Source organism: Candoia aspera, chromosome 9, assembly GCF_035149785.1.
Source record: "Candoia aspera isolate rCanAsp1 chromosome 9, rCanAsp1.hap2, whole genome shotgun sequence".
Taxonomy (NCBI): Eukaryota; Metazoa; Chordata; class Lepidosauria; order Squamata; family Boidae; genus Candoia; species Candoia aspera.
This window is the reverse complement of record NC_086161.1, coordinates 21,894,397-21,918,860: the sequence shown is the minus strand read 5'-3', so window position 1 is coordinate 21,918,860 and position 24,464 is coordinate 21,894,397. Positions and strand designations below refer to the sequence as shown.

At 41.7% G+C, this 24,464-nt stretch overlaps 2 protein-coding genes across 2 annotated transcripts; one reads left to right on the top strand and one right to left on the bottom strand.

Annotated features, from left to right (window-relative positions):
• The first annotated feature begins 2,727 nt into the window (after positions 1-2,727).
• On the top strand, positions 2,728-4,405 carry LOC134502719 (heparan sulfate glucosamine 3-O-sulfotransferase 1-like). Its single transcript, XM_063311190.1, has one exon. The coding sequence runs from the start codon at positions 3,087-3,089 to the stop codon at positions 3,987-3,989; it is 903 nt and encodes a 300-aa protein (XP_063167260.1). The 5' UTR covers positions 2,728-3,086; the 3' UTR covers positions 3,990-4,405.
• A 1,902-nt stretch (positions 4,406-6,307) lies between these two features.
• Positions 6,308-22,439, bottom strand: LOC134502654 (histone H2A.V). Its single transcript, XM_063311106.1, has 5 exons — positions 22,297-22,439; positions 13,047-13,124; positions 10,551-10,664; positions 8,391-8,520; positions 6,308-6,643 (listed from the first exon to the last, which is right to left on the bottom strand). The coding sequence occupies exons 1-5, from the start codon at positions 22,297-22,299 to the stop codon at positions 6,582-6,584; spliced, it is 387 nt and encodes a 128-aa protein (XP_063167176.1). The 5' UTR covers positions 22,300-22,439; the 3' UTR covers positions 6,308-6,581.
• Between the last annotated feature and the right edge of the window lie 2,025 nt (positions 22,440-24,464).

Sequence of the window (24,464 nt, the reverse complement as noted above, 5' to 3'; positions counted from 1 at the left end):
TCCCAGAATTCCCCAGCCATCATGAAGCCCACACAGCTTGAAGTTGCCAAGGTTGAGAAACACTGGCCTAGAGGTAGGCTACCTACTGCCAGCCAGCGCAGGTACCATCAGAAGTACCCCTGGATTCCTAATTCCAAGACTTATCTCTTTCTCTCTCCCTCTTTTTGAAGTTGCTGCTGCTTTCTCGTTTCCATAAACATGAATAAAATGTTGCCAAAGTGTCCTAATCTAGCATTCTGCTGATTTACAAGGATGCGGTTAAAATAAAACCGGCTATTGTTTATAGAGGGAAATACAGAAGGATCACAGAGAAATTATTAGTTCTCTCTGGTGTTCCCCGCCACCCCTTCTGAATCGTTAATATTGTCCACCGTCCTTTAGCGTTTGTGGGGATATCAATATTTTGCCCTGTTAACTTTCCACGTATAGAAGTTATGGTATTATCTTATGCTTTTGTTTTTGTTTTAATTGTGGACCAATTAATTTTCATTCTATGCAAATGAAAATCAGTCTATAAATCCTTCTGGTTAATTTGTTTTGTTTTTATTTTTCAAAATACAAAACATTGACGAAACAGATAAATACACTAAAAAAAAAACACAGTGAAAGAAAACAATCTTTAAACTTGAAGAAAAAATATAGAAACCAGAGAAAAGAAAAGAAAAAAACAAACTAAAAAAGAATTTTATTTATGTGTGTGTGTATATATATATACATACATACATACATACATACATACATACATACAGAGAGAGAGAGAGAGAGAGAGAGAGAGAGAGAGAGAGAGCGTGCGACATAGACATGGTTTGGTGTAGTGGTGAAGGCACCAGGCTAGAAACCAGGAGACTGGGAGTTCTAGTCCCACCTTGGGCAGGAAGCCAGCTGGGTGATCTTGGGCCAGTCACTCTCTCTCAGCCCTGGGAAGGAGGCAAGGGCAAACCACTTCTGATAAATCTTGCCAAGAAAACTGCAGGGACTGGTCCAGGCAGTCTCTGAGAATCGGATACAATTGTACAGAATATATATACACACACACACACACACACACATAAATACAGTGTTTGTGTGTATAAATTTACCATATATCAAACTTCAGGCTAATTCATAATTTGTAACTCCCCAGTCCTAGCCTTTCCTGAGCACAGACTTAGGTGTTTGGATCTTCCACCAATGAAAATAGGAGGATTTTTTTAAAGGCAAAAACTAGATACCTGAAGCCGCTTCCTGTCTCCTACCCATTTTCCAGTGAAGATTGCAGCCTTGGTAGTTCAGCTTCACCTGGAAGTAGCTGGATGTGCTTGCTTGAACCGGGTCCTTCATCAGTTTTCTAGATCTTACCCTAGTGATGATCCTTCTGAGCTTATGTGGACAGACACTTGAGAGCTACAAGGCAATTCCACGCAAAGTAGTGAAATTGTTTTCCTGATGTTTTGTTTAGTTATGCAACGCAGTGAGTTGTGCAATTCTGCTCAATTCATGCGGACCAAAGAATTCCACTTGGCCCTGAGTTTGGCAAGCCGTGGCATTCAAGTGGAGGTCGGCTTGTCTTTGTTTGAAGGACAAAAAGTACAGCCAACTATGTTAGGAGGCCTTGGAGCATAAAAAGAAAACATTGCAGCTTGAAAGCAGCCAGAGCGGGATGGGCCAGGAGGGAGCAAAGTGCCGTTCCAGGAAGAAAAAAACAGGTATGCCTGGTGTATTTTCAGATTTCTCTTAATAAAAGTGAGGATTGTTTTTGTTTTAAATGTGAGCTGCTGAGGAATCCATTTCTCTGTCAGAGACTCAATTTGATTGACTTTAATAGGAATCAGAGTATTGGGATAATTATGTATCTGGTTTACACGACAAGCGTAATCCACACTTTATTGAATTAAGGCATGCCATGTCTGGGCTGCAGAAATCGAGATAACCACCAGGATTTTGCAAAGACAGAAAATGCTAACTCTCTGCGACCACCTAGGTCAGTGTTTTTCAAACTTGGCAACTTTAAGATGCGTGGACTTCAACTCCCAGAATTCCCTAGTCAGCATGGGAAATGCATGGCTGCAAATGCATGGCTGGCTGGGGAATTCTGGGAGTTGAAGTCCACGCATCTTAAAGTTGCCAAGTTTGAAGAACACTGACCTAGTGGCTATCCAGAGCCTTGCAGTCCTGATACAGTGACCTCCCCATGGTTAACCTGACTCATTAAACCAAAAGCTAACTGCATGGGCTGGGTTTGCAACTAACATCCACACTTCAACCTTTCATATGCATGCAAAACCCACCTGTACATAGGTGGTTCTTAATCTGAGCCAGTAGACATCCCAGTCTACAGGTAGTCCTTGCCTTAAGACCATCCGTTTAGCAACTGTTTGAAGTTACAACGGTGCTGAAAAAAGTGACTTACAACCATCGCAGTGTCCCTGTGTCACATGATCAAAATTCAGGCACTTGGCAACTGGCTCGCACTTACAACAGTTGCAGTGTTCCAGGTTCACGTGATTACTATTTGCAACCTTCCCAGCTGGATTCTGACAAGCAGTCAATGGGGGAAGCCGGATTCACTTATCGACCACAGTGATTCACTTAACGACCGCAACAAAAAAGGTTGTAAAATTGGGCTTGACTCAATAACTGGCTTGCTTAGTAGTGGAAGTTCCAGTCCCAATTGTGGTCATAAGTCGAGGACTATCTGTACTTGCTAGTGAACTAGGCAACATGGCCATTTTCAACATTCTGGTTTTTGTGTCCTCTGGCCAGGGTTGAAGAATGATGGGAGTTGCATTCCAACCTCACTGCTGCTCTATATTCCCGTTTTTTTCAGGTGGCAACAACTTCTTCAAGCAAATGCCTTTCTGCTGAAGTGTTTTTGGCAATTTGCATTGCTGGAAGTCTGGGCAGTAGAATGCAAAATACCAACAGGGAGCGGCCATTGTGAATACAGGACATAGTTTTTTGCAGAAGGATCCCTTCATAGCTAGAAGAGTGGTCAGTGGGGCGGACTGGACTGTCAGCAAGCCCAGATATGAAGGAGTGAGAATTAGAGAATTCCCCTCTAGCCCATCTGTTTACCAGTCGCTTCCCATCTCAGAGAAGGTTCAGAAATGGGCAGAGTTTGCCTGCTGCTGCTGCTGCTGCTGTGTCTGAAGATGTGTGGAATCCACACAGAGGAAGGAGGAAGCTGGGAGACCTGGTGGAAGAGGAATGACTCCGGTGCCACGAATGAAGGTTGGAAGCAACGGCTACCCAAGAGCATAATTATTGGAGTGAGGAAAGGGGGCACCCGGGCCTTGCTGGAGATGCTGAGTCTACATCCCCAGGTAGCAGCTGCCCACTCTGAGATACATTTCTTCAACATGGAAGAGAATTACCAAAAGGGACTGGATTGGTACTGCCAACAGATGCCCGTTTCCCACCACACTCAAATCACTGTGGAAAAGACACCGGGCTATTTTACTTCCCTGGAGGCCCCAGAAAGGATCTATGCCATGGATAGTTCTATGAAGCTCCTCTTGATTGTGCGGGATCCTGTGGAAAGGTTGGTGTCTGATTACACCCAGATCCTCCACAATCGCAAAGCCCAGCAGAAACCATACCAGTCCCTGGAGCAAATCCTGAAGAGGGGCCAAGAACTGAACACCAAGTACAAGGCCATGCAACGCAGCCTCTATGCCCTACACTTGGCCCGGTGGCTGGAGTTCTTTCCCAGGACACAGGTTCATGTGGTAGATGGAGGTGTTCTCATACGGCAGCCACTCTCAGAAATGCGTCACGTGGAACAGTTTTTGGGACTGGAGCCTTACTTAAGCCCAGGCAACTTTTATTTCAACCAAACAAAAGGCTTCTACTGCCTCCAGGCCAAAGGGCAGCGCCACTGTCTTGACCAATCTAAAGGGCGACCTCACCCCACCATCAATGAATTGCTCCTGGAGCAACTTTGCACCTACTTCAGCCAGCACAATGAGAATTTTTTTGCCATGGTGGGACAGACTTTTAACTGGTGCTGAGCCTCGCACTGAGGCTCAGTTGGGTGTTCTGTGAAGCTTCCAATTTTTCTTTCAAATGAGCTGGAAACTGAACTCTGTCACCATATGTAAATCAGTTTACAGTGAAATAGCCAAGCGTGAAGTCCCTTACACCCTGGAGGTTTTGAGGTCCTTGGGGAACCACCTGAGGAAGGCTACTTTTTGACAAAACTCTTAACTTTTCTAGATCTCACAGCAGGTGAGGTTATGCTCTTTACTGTTATGTGCCCAAGAAAAACTAACAAGTCTAGGCTATACAACATAGATCCATTGTTCTTCCTGAAAACCTTGTATTTAATGGGCCATAGCAAAAATAAACATGTTGCTGACTTAATTATACGTCCCCATATTTCTGCATACAAACAGCTTGCAAGAATTGGAATTCAGCTTCTCTTGTCTATCCACTTGCACCTCAACACTGTAAGCTAAGCTATTCAGTTGCCTATTTGGCCCAGACAGCTCTTACTGGCCAGGTCTCCAGAGTTCCAGGTAAGACTTTTGGCACTAGAAATAATTTAATCAGAATTTGAAATCAGGCCTTTCTTCTCAGTGGCCTGTCCAAGAGACACTGGCACTTTGATTGTGGGCCTTTAGTATTCCTTTCAATCAACACGTAAGGAAAAATGAGTACATTAATCCTGGAACCTTTAGCAAGTCCATTACACTCACATCCATTTCTATTATCTGCCTAAAATCTGGCCAAATAGTAGTAACATTTCTAGATCTTGGGAATGAGCATATTAATTTTCTGCACTGTGGTTAATGCATTAAACAAACCAGACTCTGGAAATTAGTTGTTTTCTGCTCCTGACAAGAATAACCTTTCACTCCAATCAATCCTTTCTCTTTTATTTGATTATATCTTAGAAAACAGCCTCTTTCATTAGCAAAGCATTGTTGACATTCTGTTAATCCATCAGCAAAAATAAAAAGTTGCAGCATCTTCGGTACAGAAGTTCCAATCCCTAGAAAGCCGAGCCTTTGTGTAACAGAAGAAGCCTTGTCTGGTCTGTGGCTATCAGTCCATGTTGTCAGTTACACAGGAGTGATTTTGATTAATATTCCTGAGAAAGGAAACCCCCCACTCCTACTCTAGCTTTTAAAGGTCCAAAGTGAGCATGCTAATTTTCTTACTACCACTGTTATAATGCTAATTTGCTATAGCACTATTACTGAAGGGACATTTAGGAAAAAAAAAAAGTTGAGCAAACTATGCCAAATTCAAGAGTCTATTTTGTTATATAAATATTGCCTTTGTTAGATCAGTATTTTATTAATTATCAATTACCATGGAATCATCAAATAACCCAAAGTCTCTGTTCAAATTGGCCATTGCCTCTAACTTACCTAAATCATTTCATCTCTCACTTTTACCATCTGTAGCATTTTGAAAGCTATTTTAATAAGGACGTTTAAAATTACTTACAATGCACAGGAATATAGTGAATAGAACTTAAAAAACACAGCTATCCACACTAACAGGAATGGGGAAACAGGAAACAGCTGAAACTCTACTTGATCTCATTCAGTCCAAAATTCTTACAATATTCTACTTTAAAGACTGCAATTCCTTGTAATTTTTAGATCAGAGTAACCCTGGAATTTTGCTCCACAGTGAAATTATAATTGAGGGAAAGTTTATACAAATTAATTTGAGAACAGCTATAGGTGAGCCAAAAGCTTGGAGATTTGAGACCATTCTGCCATTATGTTTAATCAGCAATATGCCTACAATTGTATTGTGTAAAGCAGTTCTGAAAATTAATAGTGGAAAGACATATTAGTTCTTGCTTAAAGGGGTATCATAGTAGTAACATTGCCAGTTGTAACCACGGCAGCACTGTTGGGTTAGCATTTTGTTACAGGTGTTGTATTTGTTAGGACACAACAAAATAATAGCTGGAACAAAAGCAACTATGCTGGTTCAAGAATACAGCAGTATTCAGTGCAAAGCCACCAACTTCAAAGAGGTTATCCGCCATGAGCAGCAAAAAACAGGGTGGGCATCTTTGCTAATATGACACTGCATTATTTCCATGTTTGTGCAGTGTAGGAATTTAGAGGAAAGGTTTTAGTAGGCAAAAACAATTTTTTAAAAAGTAGCATTGTTAAAATTCATAAAGATTCTTTTAAGTGACATTAAAATCTGGACTTTGATCTCTATATTAATAAGCAAGAGTAAACAAAGTTAATCATGAATGTAGCTATATCCAAGTTTAAAATGTGTGACTGTTTATTTTAAACATTTCAATAGGATTTTACTGCATTTATCCCTTTTATACCAGAATGACACACAAGAATAAGTTTTGTAAAAAATGGTTTTATCAGTTCCATTTTTGTATAAAACACATGGGAGAAACCTAGCCAATCAACACACAAATTGCTGCCACGTGACAAGGTACTTTTTGTCGAACTTTAAATCTAAAGAACATACAAATGTTTTAAGTCTACAGTCAATTGTCTATGCTCTTCCATTTAACTATTTTTTTAAAAAAATTCCACATATCCCCATATTTCTTCTGTCCCAATTACAGTACAATGACAGGGAGGAAGAGGGCTGTTTAAAACGCCTCTTTATGCAGTTTTCTGCTGTCCCTTCTTTCCAATCAGAGACTTGTGGATGTGAGGAATTACACCTGCAGGGAGAATAAAGAATTAAGACAAATATGCATGATAACATCAGAATTTAACACACTGATCAATATACAAGCACATCACCATCTTCCCTTCCTCCCCCCATTCCAACTTGTTTTTAAATATTTTTTTTTAATCCCGCCTTTTATTATTTTTATAAATATCTCAAAGCGGGGAACATACGTCATACTCCTTCCTCCTCCTATTTCCCCCACAACAGCAACCCTGTGAGGTGGGTTGGGCTGAGAGAGGGACAGGCCCAAGGTCACCCAGCCGGCTTTCATGCCTGAGGCGGGACTAGAACCCTCATACCACGCCTGATTGGCTCTTGGGCTGAGAGGGAGTGACTGGCCCGAGGTCACCCAGCCGGCTTTCATGCCTGAGGCGGGACTAGAACTCTCATACCACGCCTGATTGGCTCTTGGGCTGAGAGGGAGGGACTGGCCCGAGGTCACCCACCTGGCTTTCGTGCCTAAGGCGGGACTAGAACTCACCGTCTCCTGGATTCTAGGCCAGCACCTTAACCACTAGACCAAAAACTGGCTCTCAAGTTCTCTTGCAGCTACTACTATTTTTATCATGCACTTCAATAAATAATGCAATTTGAAAGGGTTTTCATGGAAGATGGAATGTTCTCCAAGAAAGGCCTCACAATGTTTGCTCTGTCCTTCTGTTAAAATTAACATTAGGAGCATAGAGCTGCTAAATAAATTAGCTTATTTCAAGAGGGAAAGACAATATTAAATCAGTAATGACAAAAATACAGAACTGACCTAGTATATATAAAGTAATTGTGTAAATACCCTGTACAAAAATATGGGCTGGAAACTTTTCTAACATCAACATTTTTCACTCCAATAACGTTGGGCAGTTTCCAAGTTGTACAATGTTTACTTTTCGAGCAATTGTCCTGAAACATTGAGAAGCTAAAAGTTCTGTAAGTTTCATTGATTGTTACCCAACATCGTTTCCGACATTCAAATTTTTTTCTAAGATAGGCTAGCTAGCATTTTTTTCATATCAAAGAAGGTAGCCCAAATACCTGTGTAGGTATATTGAGATGAATATGCCAGTTAGAATCATATTCATTTGCACAGAAAAATCTTCCAACCTAAAATTTTTGGGAAAAACCATTTCTGGGCTACCAAGGAGCAAAAACAGTTTTTACCACATTGTTCATAGCCTTATAAAACATCAAGGAGGGGACTAGAAGAAATTATTCATCAACTTAGACGCTATTATAGACAAGCAATTTATTAAGTGCTTAGCTGAGGCCTGAATTCCCGACATGGTGCCTTCAGACACCTTGCCCCAGCTTAATTTTTTTTAAATCAAAGTGAGGCTATCATGCCATAAAGCACAGCAGCAGCCACTAACAGCTTCTTTATGTCTAAGACTTCTGTGGCCCAACAAGACTTTCTTGAAAAATAAAAATCCTGTCTCTGTTTGAAAATATACCCACTTGGCGAGAAATAAAGGAAAGAGAGAGAGGGAAGGTAACCTGGGGCAATGACAGGCATCTTGGGGGAGCAGCAACCTAACCTAGTTTGCCTTTTGATAAGGGAGGGAGGGAGGGAGGGAGGCCCTGCCCTTCACGGCAATCGTTTAGCAAGAGCACCCACCATATATCCTCAACGCTTCAGCCGTGCCCACTGGCCCAGAAGGTTGGGAACCTCTGGCAAAGGCATTGCCGAATTCCCCTGGATAAGTGCCTAGTATTAATCATTCCAACGCTATGAGAATACGTACCTCCACCAGCAATGGTCGCTTTGATAAGGGAGTCCAACTCCTCATCCCCACGAATCGCAAGCTGCAAGTGACGGGGAGTGATGCGTTTTACCTTAAGATCCTTGGAGGCATTGCCTGCCAACTCCAAAACCTGTCGGAATAAACACAGCCGCATATTTTAGTTTCCTAGTTTTTTGAATAGTCTAATTTTTGTTTTGCAAATAGCGGTATATATTTTATAGTTCAGAGTAATGATGCATAGAAATAATTTCTCTTATAATTCTGATCTAAAATGTTGATAATATGAGTATGACAATTATAATCTATCGTTAAGGCCCACAATATTAATGAGGTGTTGCACAAAGTTGTTACTCAGAATGAACTACTGATTTAAAGGGGGAAATAGTTAACTGCAGCTACAGAAAAGCTAAGTGTTCTGATAAGCAAAAGGTTTTCTAAACTTTGGCATGTAATTCAAACGTCTGAAGTCCACAAGCTAATTAAACCGGGGGAAAAACCTGCAAAGATTTGGTAACCTTTTATGGATTCTGAAAGCAAATACATACTCTGTGTATGTAATTGGTCTAGTATCTTTGGAATAATTGTAGCTAAAACATGAATTGATGTATTATTACAGCAGATATAGGCCAGTATCAAATCTGGGAAATATGTCTAAATCTGGGTCACTTTTTTTAATAGGGAAAATACTAATTTCCTTCTGCAGACAATTAAAAACTTGCCTCCTGAAGTTCAGTTCAGAATATAGACATTGACTGGCAATGCCTTTACGTTAATTATTATAATTATATAAGGTCTTTTCCTCAGAGATATTTGTAATGAATTACAATTTTTAATATTTCACCAAAAATACAAGGGAGCACTAATGGGAACTTATTCAGCCCCTTCTAATTGGAAAAAGTATACAACGGGATTTCCTACTTCAGTATTTTGTGTTCTAAAGGTTCTGGCATGTGTATAATGATGTTTTTGGTTTGATATATACCATAAAGGGGTACAATAAAATAGTTTTTATTAAAAAAAAGTTGTAAGTTATTTACAAACAATCACATTAAATGTTCAGGAAAATGAAGAAACATGGTATAAAGAACTGAAACGTCCAATATGCAAACAATAATGGAATATTACTTCTGCATCAATGCGCAAAGATAGATAGATATAAAAATTTAAGTCTATGGGAATATGGATTTAAAATGTTAATCCAGCAAAAATTTCATTATGCATATAGTTGATGCAGCTTTAGTAGTTCCCTTAGAATTTATGTCACACTTTGTTCTGGAAAACTCCCTTGTTTTTCTAAAGCCTTGTGTTATTTTAATCGTACCGCAATGGTTTAGACACTAACAGGAGGACAGCAAAAATGGGTATTTTATGGTCACATTTTATGGCTTTTATGGACACAAAAGGTTTGAAATTACAAAGCTGGAAGGACACTTGTTTTGAGAACAATTTATAAACTCATCGCCTCTATTAGTTTGTATCAGTGTTTCTCAACCTTGGCAACTTGAAGATGTGTGGACTTCAACTCCCAGAATTCCCCAGCCAGCCTTGCTGGCTGGGGAATTCTGGGAGTTGAAGTCCACACATCTTCAAGCTATTTCTTTTGCTTTCCTATATAACGGTTGTGTGCTTTTGTATTTATGTGGGCATTTTTCTGTTTCTCATTTCTTCTTCTTTGCATGTAATAATTTAAAAGCAGAAGAAAATATCTGTCCTTCCTCTATAACCGATGGCCATCAAAAAGCTCAATGCTACCGCGTGAGTTTTAATTCAGAAGAATCCAGAATTCAGGAATGAGGTTTTACAGTACTCTGAACAGATCATTTTAAAACAAATGACATTCTGAATGTTGCCCTATATTGTTGCTCCTTAAGAAAAAAAGTGGCATTTTAAAAAATAATCGTCTGTGGATAGATAGGATGGCTCAAGGTAGATTGACATAAGCTTACGGCAAGAAAACAGCCATCATTTAGAGCACAAATGTGACTTGGTAGAAAACAGCACCTGAATACATTCGCTATCCAAGTACTTGCCACGTTATTGAGCCAGCCAATTAATACACAACTTCGAAAGGAATAAACCACCAGGCTATGGCACCGAGCACAGAAAGATGAACTATCAAGATCCGAGGTGATGCTCCTTTCACGTATGCCAGCAACCTACCTCAGCGGTGAGGTATTCAAGAATTGCAGCACTGTACACGGCAGCTGTGGCACCAACCCTCCCGTGGCTCGTGGTACGAGTCTTCAAGTGTCTGTGGATACGGCCCACCGGGAACTAGAAATGGAAGAACCTTTTTAGCATGCACTGGCTTTCAAAGGGCTTTCGCTGACAGCCCCTATCTGTGGCCCATTTCCAGAGAGGCAGAACGCATTTAATCCAGGCATATCCTATCGTAACGGAGAGTCAGGAGGCAAGTGGCTATTTTATACACTGGCCAACCAATACCCAAGTACACAAGTACACTACAGCTGGAAGTGGAATTACGCAAGGGACACAATTTATTTGGTAGAGTGCAAGGTAGGTATAAAAATCTGGAGTTCCTTGGCATGAGATTTATTGATAACGTTGGCAAACTAACACCAACTTCCATGAGGCCATTCTTAAATGGAAATAGTTTTTCAGCTTTAAAGATTTTAATTTGTGCCCTACAAACTTAAGGCAGCGCAGCAGATCCTGCAGGATATACAGCATTAGAATCCTAAGTTAACAAAATTCCAGTGAAGCTCAAAAACTTTAACTGGGCTATTTAAAGGAGTCTATTCTAGACTACTGAAAATTATCCCTAAGAAAACTGATATGAGGTATAAAAAGCTACAACTTTATAATAGAATCAGGTTGCTTTTACTATAGGAAAGAACACAATTCAGCAAACACACAGAATTTTTTATTAACAGACTCTAATTTCCAAATTCCTATAAAGAAGCCAGTCTGTGTTTATGGAAAGAAGAGCTTCCTCCTCAACGCTGTCTTACTATGAGTCAGTAGAAGAGCAAAAACTTATTTGAAGTTCACAAATTCATGATTTTAATTATAAATAGCAAACCAATGATGCAAGAGAAGGGAAACATGTTGTAATGGGCAGTAGCTCCTGAAAAAAATGAGACTAAACTATGGAATTAGGTAGATTCTCCTACAAATTAATGTAACCTTTTGGATAGGTTGGATCCTAAACTTAATTTGGGATCCCAGAGCTCCTGAATGAGGACAAATATAAGGTCTTTCCTCTTTCTTAAAAGATGTCTGTGGAATTCAGTGAAACAGCTACATTTTAGGCAGGACCAAAACAGCATCCTGAACGTCTAAGATCTGCAGAAGCAATGGCTGACTGAAGGCCACGGAGCACAGCCACGGATGGTGGACTGCAAACCCAGCAGCTTCTCCTTACGCTCAGCTGCAACCACCAGAGGAAAAGCATCCTTGTGAGAAACTCTTCCACATGTCCAATTCCACGAAGCCCCATTTCTCCCTCAGGCGCTGTGGCTTTTAGGCCCTGACTGCTTTTAAGTAGCTCATCCTACCCTTGTGGTAAGCAGTCTGATCTGGGCCGCCTCCTCCAGCACCTGAGTCTGAGTCTCTCCGGCGCAGACGTAAGAGATGGAGTGTGTTTCATTCTCCAGGGCCACCAGTGCATGGATCAATGAATGTGGAATCCTCTCTCAAAAGAAAATCACCTGCCTCTGATGACTTTGGGCCAAGCATTCCAATATATAAAATAGCCAGCTTTAACTTTGTTTGGTGGAGAGGAAAAGCACTGCCCACTTTATTCACACCCCCCAGTGTCTTAAGGCAGAGATGCATAAGCTTCACACAGCCAAAGATCAGACTGAGCCTCTGAATGGCATGCTGAAGGATCCAGTTGTGCATATTTTTTCTCTTCTGTTGTATTAAAAATTATAATCTGGTCTCGGGGTGGGGGAAGGACCGCACTTAAAGCTTCCATGGGCCAGATGTAATCCTGGGGCCTAAGGTTGTCCACCTCCGTCAGAAGAATTGAAAGGTCTTTGCACATCTCCTCTCTAATTAATGGCCAACACAAAAGATACACAAGACTACGATCAGGTCCTCAAAATTCTGGGCAGCCACTAGATGCTGCCATCTAATGATCATCTGAATTTTTGCAGCCCAGATTTGATAGCCAAAAGAGGCAACTTTCTTGTTGACAGAATAGAGCCCGACAGCATAAGGAGAACAGCAGACTAAAAAGGAAGGGCAAGAACTGTCACGTTCTGCTAAGTCACACTCCAGTCACCTGGAAAAAATATCCTCTAAGACCTGGTTTGGTTCAGACATAAAACCAAGCAGGATTTTTTAAAATACAATTTGCCAAGACAATATAAGCCAGACAAACCACAATAGGGCTTAATTTTATGTTTCAGTCAACCTCTGGAAAGGAAGGAAATGAACTGGCCAAGAAAAAAAGCTCCTCCCCAGAGAAAGTGTTCCTGCCTCCTTTTGTCCAGACGGAGACTTTAAGGGATGTTCAGGAGTCTCTCCCTCAGACTGAAAAAGCAGTTAAGACAAACTATTACAGTATTAAATAATAAACAATAATTGCTTCTATACCCCAAACAGAAAATGCCGTAGTTCCCAAATTTAACTAGGACTATGAGAAAATACAAATAAAAGAGCTCTGTGGAAAAAGGCCTGAAAACTTACCTGAAGTCCAGCTCTTTGTGAGCGAGATACCGCCTTGGCCTTGGCCTTTCCGCTGTCTTTGCCAGCCTTGCCCCCAGCCTAAATCAGAAAGCACAAGAGGAGGTGGGTCAGTCCTAACGTATCTTATCTTATTTATTTATTATTCAAATTTCTATTACCGCCCATCCTCCCAAATGCCCACTGGGTCACTGCTCTAAAAATGCAGGTTGCACGTTCAAATTTAGTAATGACCTTTCTCATGCTACCAATTCAAGTGTACAATATGGATGGAATATTTCAAACGGAAGCAAGTTCTTCAGATTTTTCCTGTTACAAAGAGAACATGAGGACAAAAGTATTTTGAAAAAACAAAGGAAGATCAAACATTTGCCACAAGTAAAGCTAGGCATATCGCCAATTAAGAGAACACGTTTGTAAGCATGCTATTTCGGGACAATTAAATAAAGAAAGTGTTTTAGGACTGCAACATTAGTCTACGCTTACACTTACAGAGAGTGGCTGACTCTCTCAGCCAACCAACCTTGCAGGTTTATTGTCCAAGACCAAGTCTCAGGATTTAAAAATACAGCACACCATTAGTACATGCACAAGTTACCATATATAGTACATACATATATAAAAGGAAGAAACCTTATAAAGTTAACTATGGTTTCTCTTCAGATTGTGTAAATCATAATCTGACAGGATTGTCATTGTGTGGAAAAAATGAGAGGAGGGAGCATTGCATATATTGCTCTGAACTCTTACAAATCTAACTTTTGGGGTGGGACAAATTTCAAAACTCTTTTGTTGTATCATTCTGGAAGGGTTTTTCATCCTTGTCTAGCCTACAGCCCAGGAATTTCCTCATGGCCTTACATCCAAGTTTCAACCAGGTCTGACCCTGTGCAACTTTTTGAGATCAGCCAAAATCTCAGGAAGTTGCCAACTAGCAGGGCAATACCAGCTATTTTAAAACAAAATCTTATACATACCAAAATATCAAGTATATAATATCCAAGCCTTAAAACTATGGTTTTAGTTTTACTACTTTTACTTTTACTTTTCCCCTGAATTAATGTAAGTACATACTCTTACTAAGCTTTTGCTTGATTTTTCTAAATGCATATGCAAGATATAGTACTGTTATGAAATGCATGTAGGAAAGCAGTTAAAGCCAACACTCCAAGAAAATTTTTCCGTTTTCATCATTTGTGGCCCAAAGAAGATACTGTGCCTTTCAAAAATGTGCTCTGTATTTAAAAGCAATTAATTCTTGATAATTGTTGGACTATAATCCAGTTGCTTACATACAACTAGCAGTGATTCACGATAGCTGTTGGCTATATCCAGAGAGAGATGAATTCATGGGAAGAATCATAAAGAGATTAACTGGCCTATTCACATAGGTGTAATAGCCCATACTGACTTTTTATTTAATACATGTCTAGTATTGCATTATGGAGGATTGTGTCCCAATCTTCCAACCAAGCACCGAACATTTAAGAGGCCCTTTGCCTTGGTTTGGGGAACTTTAAAACATATTTACCAATCTTCCTACACTGAAAATTCTATTGCAAACACTTTCTTCAAAATATTTCACTCCCAAATATAATAATCCTCATTCCAGGCCTTGACAGGTTCATGGAATACATACATATTGTGTAAGAATACATTGGAATTACTCACATCCAGAATATTCTTTGCAAGTCCCCTCCTCAAGCAGGAAAATCCTGCAATTAAGTTTTCCTTTTTTCATCACTTTCACATATACGTTTCCCAAGATTTTTTTTCCAAGATCTGCTAAGTGAAGCATCTTCTACTACAATTATTGGATGAAAACCGAATTATTTGTTAACAAAAACAAACAACAACTTAGCTAAGCTTTTAGCTTAGATAAAGCTTACCGCTTTTTCTACATTGCTACTCATCCCTCCAAGCTCAAACTAAGTAAGTTATCGATCTACAATTCATAGTGCAGGTAGAAGAGTTAAATGGTAACGCAGAAAAAGTGAGTACATCGTTACTTTTCTAGGGAAACAAATTCCTCCACCCTTTCAGGAATGAGGTTTCTTTTACGAGATAAACATCATTTCATCTATAAAGACAATGAAAATTGTGCAAAGTCCTATTTTTAATCACCGATTTCCCATTTTCTCACTGAAAACACCCATGTTGGATACGGATCATATGCCTACTTCTCTGCAGTTAACTTTAAAGTAAACCACTCTAAGGAAAAGTAATTAACAATAGTACTTTCTGATGCTAAGAATTAGTGAACAGAAGCAAGAGAACATAATTATACATATTTTTATTTGTATTCTAGTGCTAAAAATAGCAAGATAATTCGCTAAACTACAAAGTCCATCCGGAAACATGAATGTAAAAATAGGATGTAAATCTACTGATGTAAAAGTGTTGCCCTCCAAATGCTACCCTGAATATTTTAGAGAAAGAATAAGATACAAATGCATTAGCTGGGTATTATTCCTAAACTTCTGGTGCAAAATACATTTTAAGATGGTTCAGACCACAAAACTTTTAAAAGGCACAGTGTTCAATGTAAAAACAACTGTGAGTGTGCATGGCACAGCAATAATCACTCTAGTTGATACTTATCCACAATTCCTTTGGTACTGGGAACTATTCTTCGATGGCCTTAATGCAGAAGAGGTGCGACTGAAACTAATGTTAGATAATAACAGCTATAGTTATTTTAACAAAAGATAATGGATAATTTCACACAAGTAGCCCGTAGGTGTTGATGTTACTGAATTACAATTCCAAGCAGCTTCAGTGAGTAGCAGTGGAGGATGCTGGGAGACTTCAGCAATTCTGAAAAGCTATCATTGTATGCTCATGTGACCAGATTTGTATGTATGCAAACGTTTCAACATACGAAGATACCATTTTATTTCAATTGAACATTTAACAAAAGTCAATATCCTAGCATCTAACGCAAAAAAAAACCATTCAAAAGCAACTGAGATGAGATTGAGATATTCATATACTTCATAACCACTTGCTTGTAACTCTCAGATACAGATTGCTGCGGCATGCACCCCACCACAGACAGGGTCTTATCTCATTTTGATATTTTTGCTTATGAGCACATTTATAGCAACTAATTCTTGCCTTGTTATAAATTAATAGTAATAAATTAGCAAGTAAATGTCCACGTTTCTCCTATTCACTTAAACTAAATGTGAGTGTCTGTTGAGCCTGAATACATCTCCTATATATAACCAACAGTATATGTTATAGAGACTAATGATAGTGCTGCCCACTTAAGATCTTTTGAGGATATTCTTCCTTTTGGTCAGCTTAGGCAGGTGGCAATTGCAAAAAGGGAGTTTGGACTATGACTACTTTCCATAGACGCCTTTCACCATGGAGATTTGTTTAGAACCAAGTACATCAGTATTTTTTTTTTAGGAGTTCATGCTTTTTATTATTGTTTGTACCTGACTGGTTCTAACCCTATCAATGTTTTTTCAGAGGTCTATCAGTGCAAAAGCTTATCGGTTAACATCAGCTATGCCTCAAAAAGGAGATCCTATGTCAGACGTCGACTAGATATGCTGCCTTTTCCCAGGCTACTGGAATCACTGGAACAGCAGTCAGCATCAGAGGCATCTGCAACTTTGTCAAAATGACAAAAAGAGCATCACGCCATAAATTCCAACCTTTTTATTCATGCAACACCATAATACACATACAAAAGTGGGGGAGCTTGCCTTGCTTCACTGCAATACTGTTTTTGTGACTTGCCCCCACTCCCCCATGCCAGCAAGTCTCTGGCCAGCACTGCCGTTTTCTTTTGGATCTGAAACCTTCTGCTGGATGAAAACACTGGCAGCGTTGTAAGCTTTTCACTTTGAAATTTCAAACGGTTAAGACTCTCTGCTGGCATATTGGAACATGAATAAAATGACACCCAAACCACAATTATCAAAGGCCAATATGTAAGAATATCCTGCTCATAAGAAAGCACTTGCAGTCCATTCCAATTTAACTGGAAAAAAAAATTCAAAGAGTTCACTGGGGGAGGGTTATTTCCTAGTATGTATCCTTGGAACTGCAACCTTGCAACTTTCTCTGAAGTTGTTCTTGTATCACCTAACTCTTTTTCATATTTTGCCCCTTTATGCTTCCCACAGTTGTTACATGCTCAAATATTACTCACGTTTGCCAAATGCTACAAGTAACCCTCTTTTTATGGCTGCACAATTTTGTGTCAGATGGGGAAAATGTATAAGTAAATAAAACTGACAGTAGCTTATGGATCTCAAAACAGCACTTTAAGTTAAACAATAATCTAGACTAGACCCTTCCTTACATCAAATGAGGACATCTATATCAAAAATCCTACTGTTCAAAAATAACCCAGGTTGTCAACTCTAATACTCTCTAATCAGCCTTCTCTGCATCTATTTCTCCAGATAAGCTTTAATGTGTGAAAGATATTTAATTCATGTGCAGGTAAAATTGTGTCCCAAGTACTGAACTACAATATCTTTGTAGGTAGAGTTGTTAAAATTAGTTTATTAATCTGCAATAGTGCTCTACCACTGCAATTGTGAAACTGACTGTTGCTGCATTCTATACTCTAAGCCAGGGTTTCTCAACCAGGGTTCCGCAAGAGGTCAGTAGGGATTCCCTGGGAGATCACAATTTATTTAAAAAATTATTTCCAATCAGGCAACTTCCCTTAAAGAGGTAAGTTTAATTCTTTATTTTTAGTTTAAGAACACTGTTAATGCATATCTACAGGCCTACCCGTGAAACGAATATAATAATTTGGTAACTCCTGCCCTATATTTGAGTCTGAACGTGCAGGGGTTCCCAGAGGCCTGAAAAATATTTCAAGGGTTCCTCCAAGGTCAAAAGGTTGAGAAAGGCTGCTCTAAGCCACAATCCCAGACCAGACTCTCTAAATACCCTCCTAAACCCAATTACTCTAATATGCAATGCTAATTCTAAATATAAACAGCCAATTTACCAAGTTGTTTATTTTTGTAACGTATTATTGAACCTACTCTAGTTTCTGTAATTTCAAGCACAGATATGAGACATATGACAAGGCTTCAAATTGACTTGTAAAACAAGATTTAAATATATTAATTTATTTACACATACAGTATTATTTGAAAATAAAGGGAGACTATACAGAAAGTCATATTTCAGTACCATCTTACTGGGATAGTTATGACTGAAAGTTTGTTGTGAAAATACAATCAAAATAGCTTTCTAATGGGTATTCTACTATTAGGTACATTCTTATATTCTTGGATAAATTAGCCACATCCCAAGAGTGCGTCCATACACTGCATACTCCTCGGTGGGATGCAGGCAACAGCATATTGGTTATGCAAGATGGTCTCCAGATTCGAGATCCCAGCTTCCAAAAAATAGTGTGAATGTGCTTGGCATAAAACAGGAATTTGTTTCATACTTGTGTCATACTGGCTAAAATATGCAACAAGTGATCAGTACTGTCCTTACTGTTAGCAGAGAATGCACCATGTAGTGCATGTACAACTTAGGCTGGTAACCTAGTCTATATTCCTAAAAAGCATAAGGTAAAAACCTTGATTGACCAAAGCCATGCTTGTTGGCAGAGGTCAACACCTATGAGCCTATCTAGTAACAACCATGGCATATGGAAGTTTGAGACTTGGGAAGTAAGCCGAGTAAATGATAAACAGCATGAATTAGCCAATGAAAAGAATGAAAGCAAAAAGGATACATTGTGTACCCGTGAAACTAAGAGAAAGGAGAGGGATGTAATAGACCTGAATGAGGGTGGTCTGATATTGTGGAGCAGAATTGATGAATGCATGCTGGGAAGTAAAGATATAGGTTTAGCGATGAATGAAAGTGCTAAAATGTATCAGTGAGTATGAATAAGTGACATCTAAATTGTGGATGTGTATGAAAACAGGAATTAATTGGTTGGTAATAGCTGCATGCAGCACTCCAGTGAATGGTGATAATGGAAGAACCAAAGATGAGTTTTGGAAAAGGTGCACAACATTCTGAATAAATGTGCTCATGGAGAAAAAAAAATTAGATGACATAAAAGTATGAGTCCGGTATGAAAAAGAATACAGATTAATCTCCCAACTGAGTGTACAGAAAGTGAGTATTAGGAAAGAGGATGTGGAAACTGCTTGTAACAGAGTGGAAATAATTATATTACAAATTGCCACAGAAATGTGTGGAGTTATACTAATGAGAAATATGAAAAAGGGTGCTTGGTGGAATAATGAAGCGAATCAGGCTATAGATGAGAAAGCATGCAAGAAAAAGAATGGCTGTTGCAAAAAAAAAAACCAGGGATGGGAGAAAGGTATTATATAAAGTGTATATTGTAATTAGAAAAAAAGATTACTGTAAATATTGTATTTAGAGGAAGCAACTATTTTCTCATATGGGAGGCAGAAAATGCAGAGTACTTGCAATAAAACATTTAAACTATATATTTTGAAAGTGGGTAACAAGGGAACTGAGAGGAGTGCTATGTTTCATGGGAGTGCTAGTGATATTTCAACGTGTAGAATTGAACCAAAAGCTGTAAATGTTACTGTCAAAGAAAAAATGGCTGAAAATCAAGTCAGAAATGCTGTAAGGATGTTGAAAAATGGTAAGACTGCAGCTGTTGACGAAATAATTGGAAAAATCTTTAAATGTGGCAGTGGTTTATTTATGGAGCGGCCATGCAACTTTTTTAACATGTGAAGACTGTATCTGTGCCTGATAACTGGAAGAATGCTGTTATTGTTCTTTTATATAAAGGGAAAGATTAAAAAAATTGTAGGGGAATTAGTTTGTAAATGTCCTGGAAAAAAAATTGTTAGAATTCTATTTACAAGATTGCAAGAGGTGATAATGAACAAAATTTGGGAAGTGCAATGCAGCTTTAGACCAGGCATAGAGTATGTAGACTAAATATTTGCTCTTTAGCAGGTTTTCAAGAAGTGAATGAATGTGAGAAAGAAACTATACATGTTTGTTGATTTTCAACAAAAAGTATGATGAAGTGAATAGGTTTGAATTAAGGAATGTTTGATATGGATATGGAATTGAAGACTGATTGCTGAATGTAGTAAGAATGGTTTATGATAGAAGCAAAGCACATGTGAAAATAAATGGAACGCTTAAGATTAAGACGAAGATGTGTGATGTCTCCTTGGTTAATGTATTTATATATAAATGGATGAGGTACACCTATGGTAATAGCAGAGATGTTTTGATTGCATACACAAACACACATATACTTTTCTATGCAGATGATAGCATGTATTAGAATCTATTGTTCGCAAATTATGTATCAAAGACAAAGGTAGTGGTGGCTGGATAAAGTTTAAGATGTGCACATGTTGGCAGAGATGTAATGGGTACTATATGGCCTGCTGTAATAGGTCAAAAAACATTTGTCAAAAAATAAAAACAGCTTGTATAAGAGTGTGCCTGTATTGTTACCTGGAATAGACAACTGGGTCTGTAAGGAAGCTGAACAAAAATTGGGTACTAAAGCAGGGTGTAAACTAAAATGAGATAAAATAATGTATGAGTGCTGAATTAATGTGGAACAATGAGCTACCAGTATAAAGTAACTATATTAAGGTGGCTTGGTCATAAAGAGTAAATGTACGAGCATCAAACTGCAAAGCAAATATATAAAGAGCGAAAGGGTAAGACTGAGAAAGTAGTGGTTGGATGGAGTTGATGAGAGCCTCAGTGAGGAAGAGGTCAGACGCTTAAGAACAAAAACAATGTACAAACTGATGTGGTAGAAGCAAGGATGGTTTAGAAAGTTATGGAGAATACAGTTAATGATGTTGGTATAAGTGTGTGTGTGTGTGTGTGTATTTTCTCACATCCTTAATTTATTTAACTGCTTCTTACTCCCCTTCTGCACTTTGCATAACAGGAATAGCATGATTGTACATGTTCATCTACACTGGTCCATAGAGGATCCCTTGCAAACAGAGAGGGCATCTCTGCTCTTCTAGTCAAGGCTAGTATTTTCTTAAAGCAGGGTTTCTCAACCTTGGCCGCTTGAAGATGTGTGGACTTCAACTCCCAGGATTCCCCAGCCAGCAAAGTTGAAGTCCACACATCTCCAAGCGGCCAAGGTTGAGAAACCCTGTCTTAAAGAATACCGGAAAGTACTTTCATATTTAGAATCATCTTCAGAAAACTCAAGTTGGAAACTGCAGCTGCGAAGGCGGGGGTAACCTACCCGTTTCTGACCCCGGAAACTTACGGGGAAGAGAAAGTAGAACACAACACCGGACTCCCCCCGCATCCCCGCCCAAACTTTCCTAGCAGCCAATGTCGTCGCCAGGTGCCGTTAGACTGGCAGCCCGGTCCTCTGAGACGCATCGAAAGGAGAACCCCACTGAGCCAACGGGACACGTTACCCCGGATTACCCGGGAGTCAACCCACGGCGCTGCCCCGCGCCCGCCCGCCCCGGGGGGGCCTCCCCGGCCGCCCAGCGCCGTCCCGCAGCGCAAGGCGCGGGGAGGGGGGCAGGCGGCAGCGCCGGGAGGCGCGCCACTTCCCGCGGCCGCAGATAGGGGCTGCAGCGTGCCAGGCTGTCATCGCGAGCCGAGCCGCCTCTGGCAGGACCGTCACCCGCGGCTGAGCCCCGCGCGAGGAAAGGGCCCCGCGCCGGGCTGACGTCCCACCCAGCGCCGCGTCGCTAGGAAGCCTCTGCGCGCCCCAGGCGGCAGCGGCGCCCCGGGCCCCTCGGCGAGGCGCTGACACCCAGGCCGGGGGGTTTCGGCGCCCGGCCGGGAGGGCCGAGGAGGAGTTCCTCCGCCCCGGGAACCGGCGGGACGGGGCGCACTGGCCGCTCGTACGGAGGAGAGGCAGGCAGGCCGGCCGGCCGGCCCCCCGCGGCGCGGGACGAGGGAGGCGGAGCTTCCCGGGCCGCTCGCCAAACGGAAGAGGGAGCCGCCAGCGGCGCCTTTTCGCCGCCGCCCGACGAGTCGCGCGCCCGGGACAGCCCGCTCTCCCGCGAGACAGGACGGCTCGGCTCGGCCCGGCGCCGCCGCGGCTGGCTAACGGGCCCCGGGACCACTCCCACGGAGCGGCGCTGCCGGCGGCTCGCGGGCCCCCGGGAGCCGGGCGCCCTCCCGCTCGGCCGGCGTGGGGAAGAGCGGTGAACCCCGCACCGGCTTCCCGCCGGACGGGAGCGGGAGGCTCCCTCTCCCGCGTCGCTCCGGCCCGCTCGGCGCCGCGGCTTTCCGCCCCGCTTACCATGTTTCTGCCGCTCCGCTGCGAAGTCCGGTCCCGATTCCGCGCGAGAGCCGCCTGCGAAAGTCGAGAGACAATAACCCGCCTGGGCGCGAGGAGGGAGCCTGGCCTGCCGCGGCCACCCCGAGCCAATCAGGGCTGCCCATGCTAGTTTGAACCTCCCGCCTTGACCAATCCAATTACGGCTTCTTACTTCCTCGCGGAAGCCCCGCCCCACGGCCCGTTTAACGGCTGTTTTTTTACCACCATCACCAATCTCCCCCGCTTTTCCTTTGCACACGGCACGTCAGAGCGAGAGCGAAGGGGAGAGGCGGAACGAGGGGTCGCTCCGCGCCGAAGGGAAGCTGGGAGTGACAAGCCTGAGCTCCAGTAACGAGCAGAGGCCGCGGTTGCGCGGGCGGCACCAATTGAATAGCAGCGCCATGAACCAATCGGCAGCAAGCGGAGTTTCCCGCCCATATTGTGACTTTTCCCACCCCCCCCCTCAGTTTGTTTGCGCGCCGCGGGGAGAAAATGGAGCCCGGCGGCGGTTATATCCGTCGCACACAGGACAGGGCACTCAGTGGGGGCTCCCGCTGGGGCGCCTTGTCAGTTGATGCCCGCGTGGGGACAACAGTCCCGGCGCTGACACGAACGTCTCCAGGAGGTGGAGCTTCCGTTTCTTTTTCCCCGCCAAAAACTGGCTCCATCAACCTGAGGCAAAAACATCTGACGTTGAGAGGAAGGAGGCCCCGCGGGATCCCCCCCCTCGGGACCTTTTCGCGTAAGGAAGCCACATCGAGTCCCCCGGGGAGGGGAGGAGGAGTAGGGGGGGGTCTTCAGACGAGGCGCGCCTAAAACCCGAAGGGGTCGCGCGTGCCCCCGGTGCCCTCCGGGGGTGTTGGACTTCAACTCCCATCATCCCCAGCGCCTCCCTGAACCCGAAGCCTGGGAAGCGCTGGCCGATCCGCGGTTGCGTGCCCTTACTCGCTTCCTGGAAGGGGGGAAAGCGGCTAGGCGCTCCGCCGGGGCCACGAACGACCTGCAGAGCCGGGCTGGGAGGGAGACTTTCCTGATAGTGAGGGATGGGCCGACTTTTTTTTTTCTTTTTTTGTAATCCCGCCTTTATATTTGGTCAAGTAATCCTCCTGCCTCCTCTTTCCCCCACAACAACAACCCTGTGAGGTAGGCTGGGCTGAGAGAGAGGGACTGGCTCAAAGTCACCCAGGTGGTTTCATGCCTAAGGGAGGCCCACAATCACAGTCGCCTGGTTTCTAGGCCAGCACCTTAACCAGGACACCAGACTGACTGACAGGTGTTACTGTGACAGAAGGGAAAATGGTTTACATACGTGGGGAATAATTGTATTAGTTCTATTTCATCAGTGAAAGGAGTGGTTTCTGTCCTGCAAGAAGTTGGTTTTGGAGGACTGGGGCCAAATTGGGCTTTGGACCAAAAAAAAAAAGCTTCAGACATAAAGCCTTCAGACCACACAAAAAATCTTTTTTTTTTTTGCTAATATCCTCTACAAGTGCAGCACCCCAAATTGGACAGAGTACTTCAGACTAATAAAATGATTACTGCTTATGAACTAGAAACTGTGGTTCCAGTAATACAGCCACATCTGCATTTTTTGAAACTACCTTACTGCCCAATACGCCATGTAGCATTGATCCGGGACAAGAGAGAGAAACCTTACACTGAAGTCTCGTGTTCAGCTTGTGGTCAACCAGAGTCTTGTCTTTTATATTTCTGACAAGCCAAGGATTCCTTTATCCTAAACATGCACTTCATGAGTCTAAATACAAAACTTAATATTTTTCTTGTCTGGATTCAGTTTTTATACTATCTGCCAGCTTATTCTGTCAAGGTGATTCTGAATTTTATTCCCTGTGTCGTCTACAGATTTGTTGAACAATTTCTATCAGATACAGTAAAAGTCACTGGCCATGAGGGGGCATACCACACCATTGCATATGCTTAAAGTGACATTTTAAATAGAGGTTTGTAAGCCCCTTAGAAGATACTCCTTTCAATAAAGGGAAATGAAAATATATATTAATGAAATAGATAACATAACTGAAAAGGTCTAGATTTGGAACACTGTTGCAAATGGTTGGCAGACAGGACTAGCTTATGGTGAATGAAATGTTTTCCTAAAATAAAAACTTTTGTAAGAGCTGAAATATGTT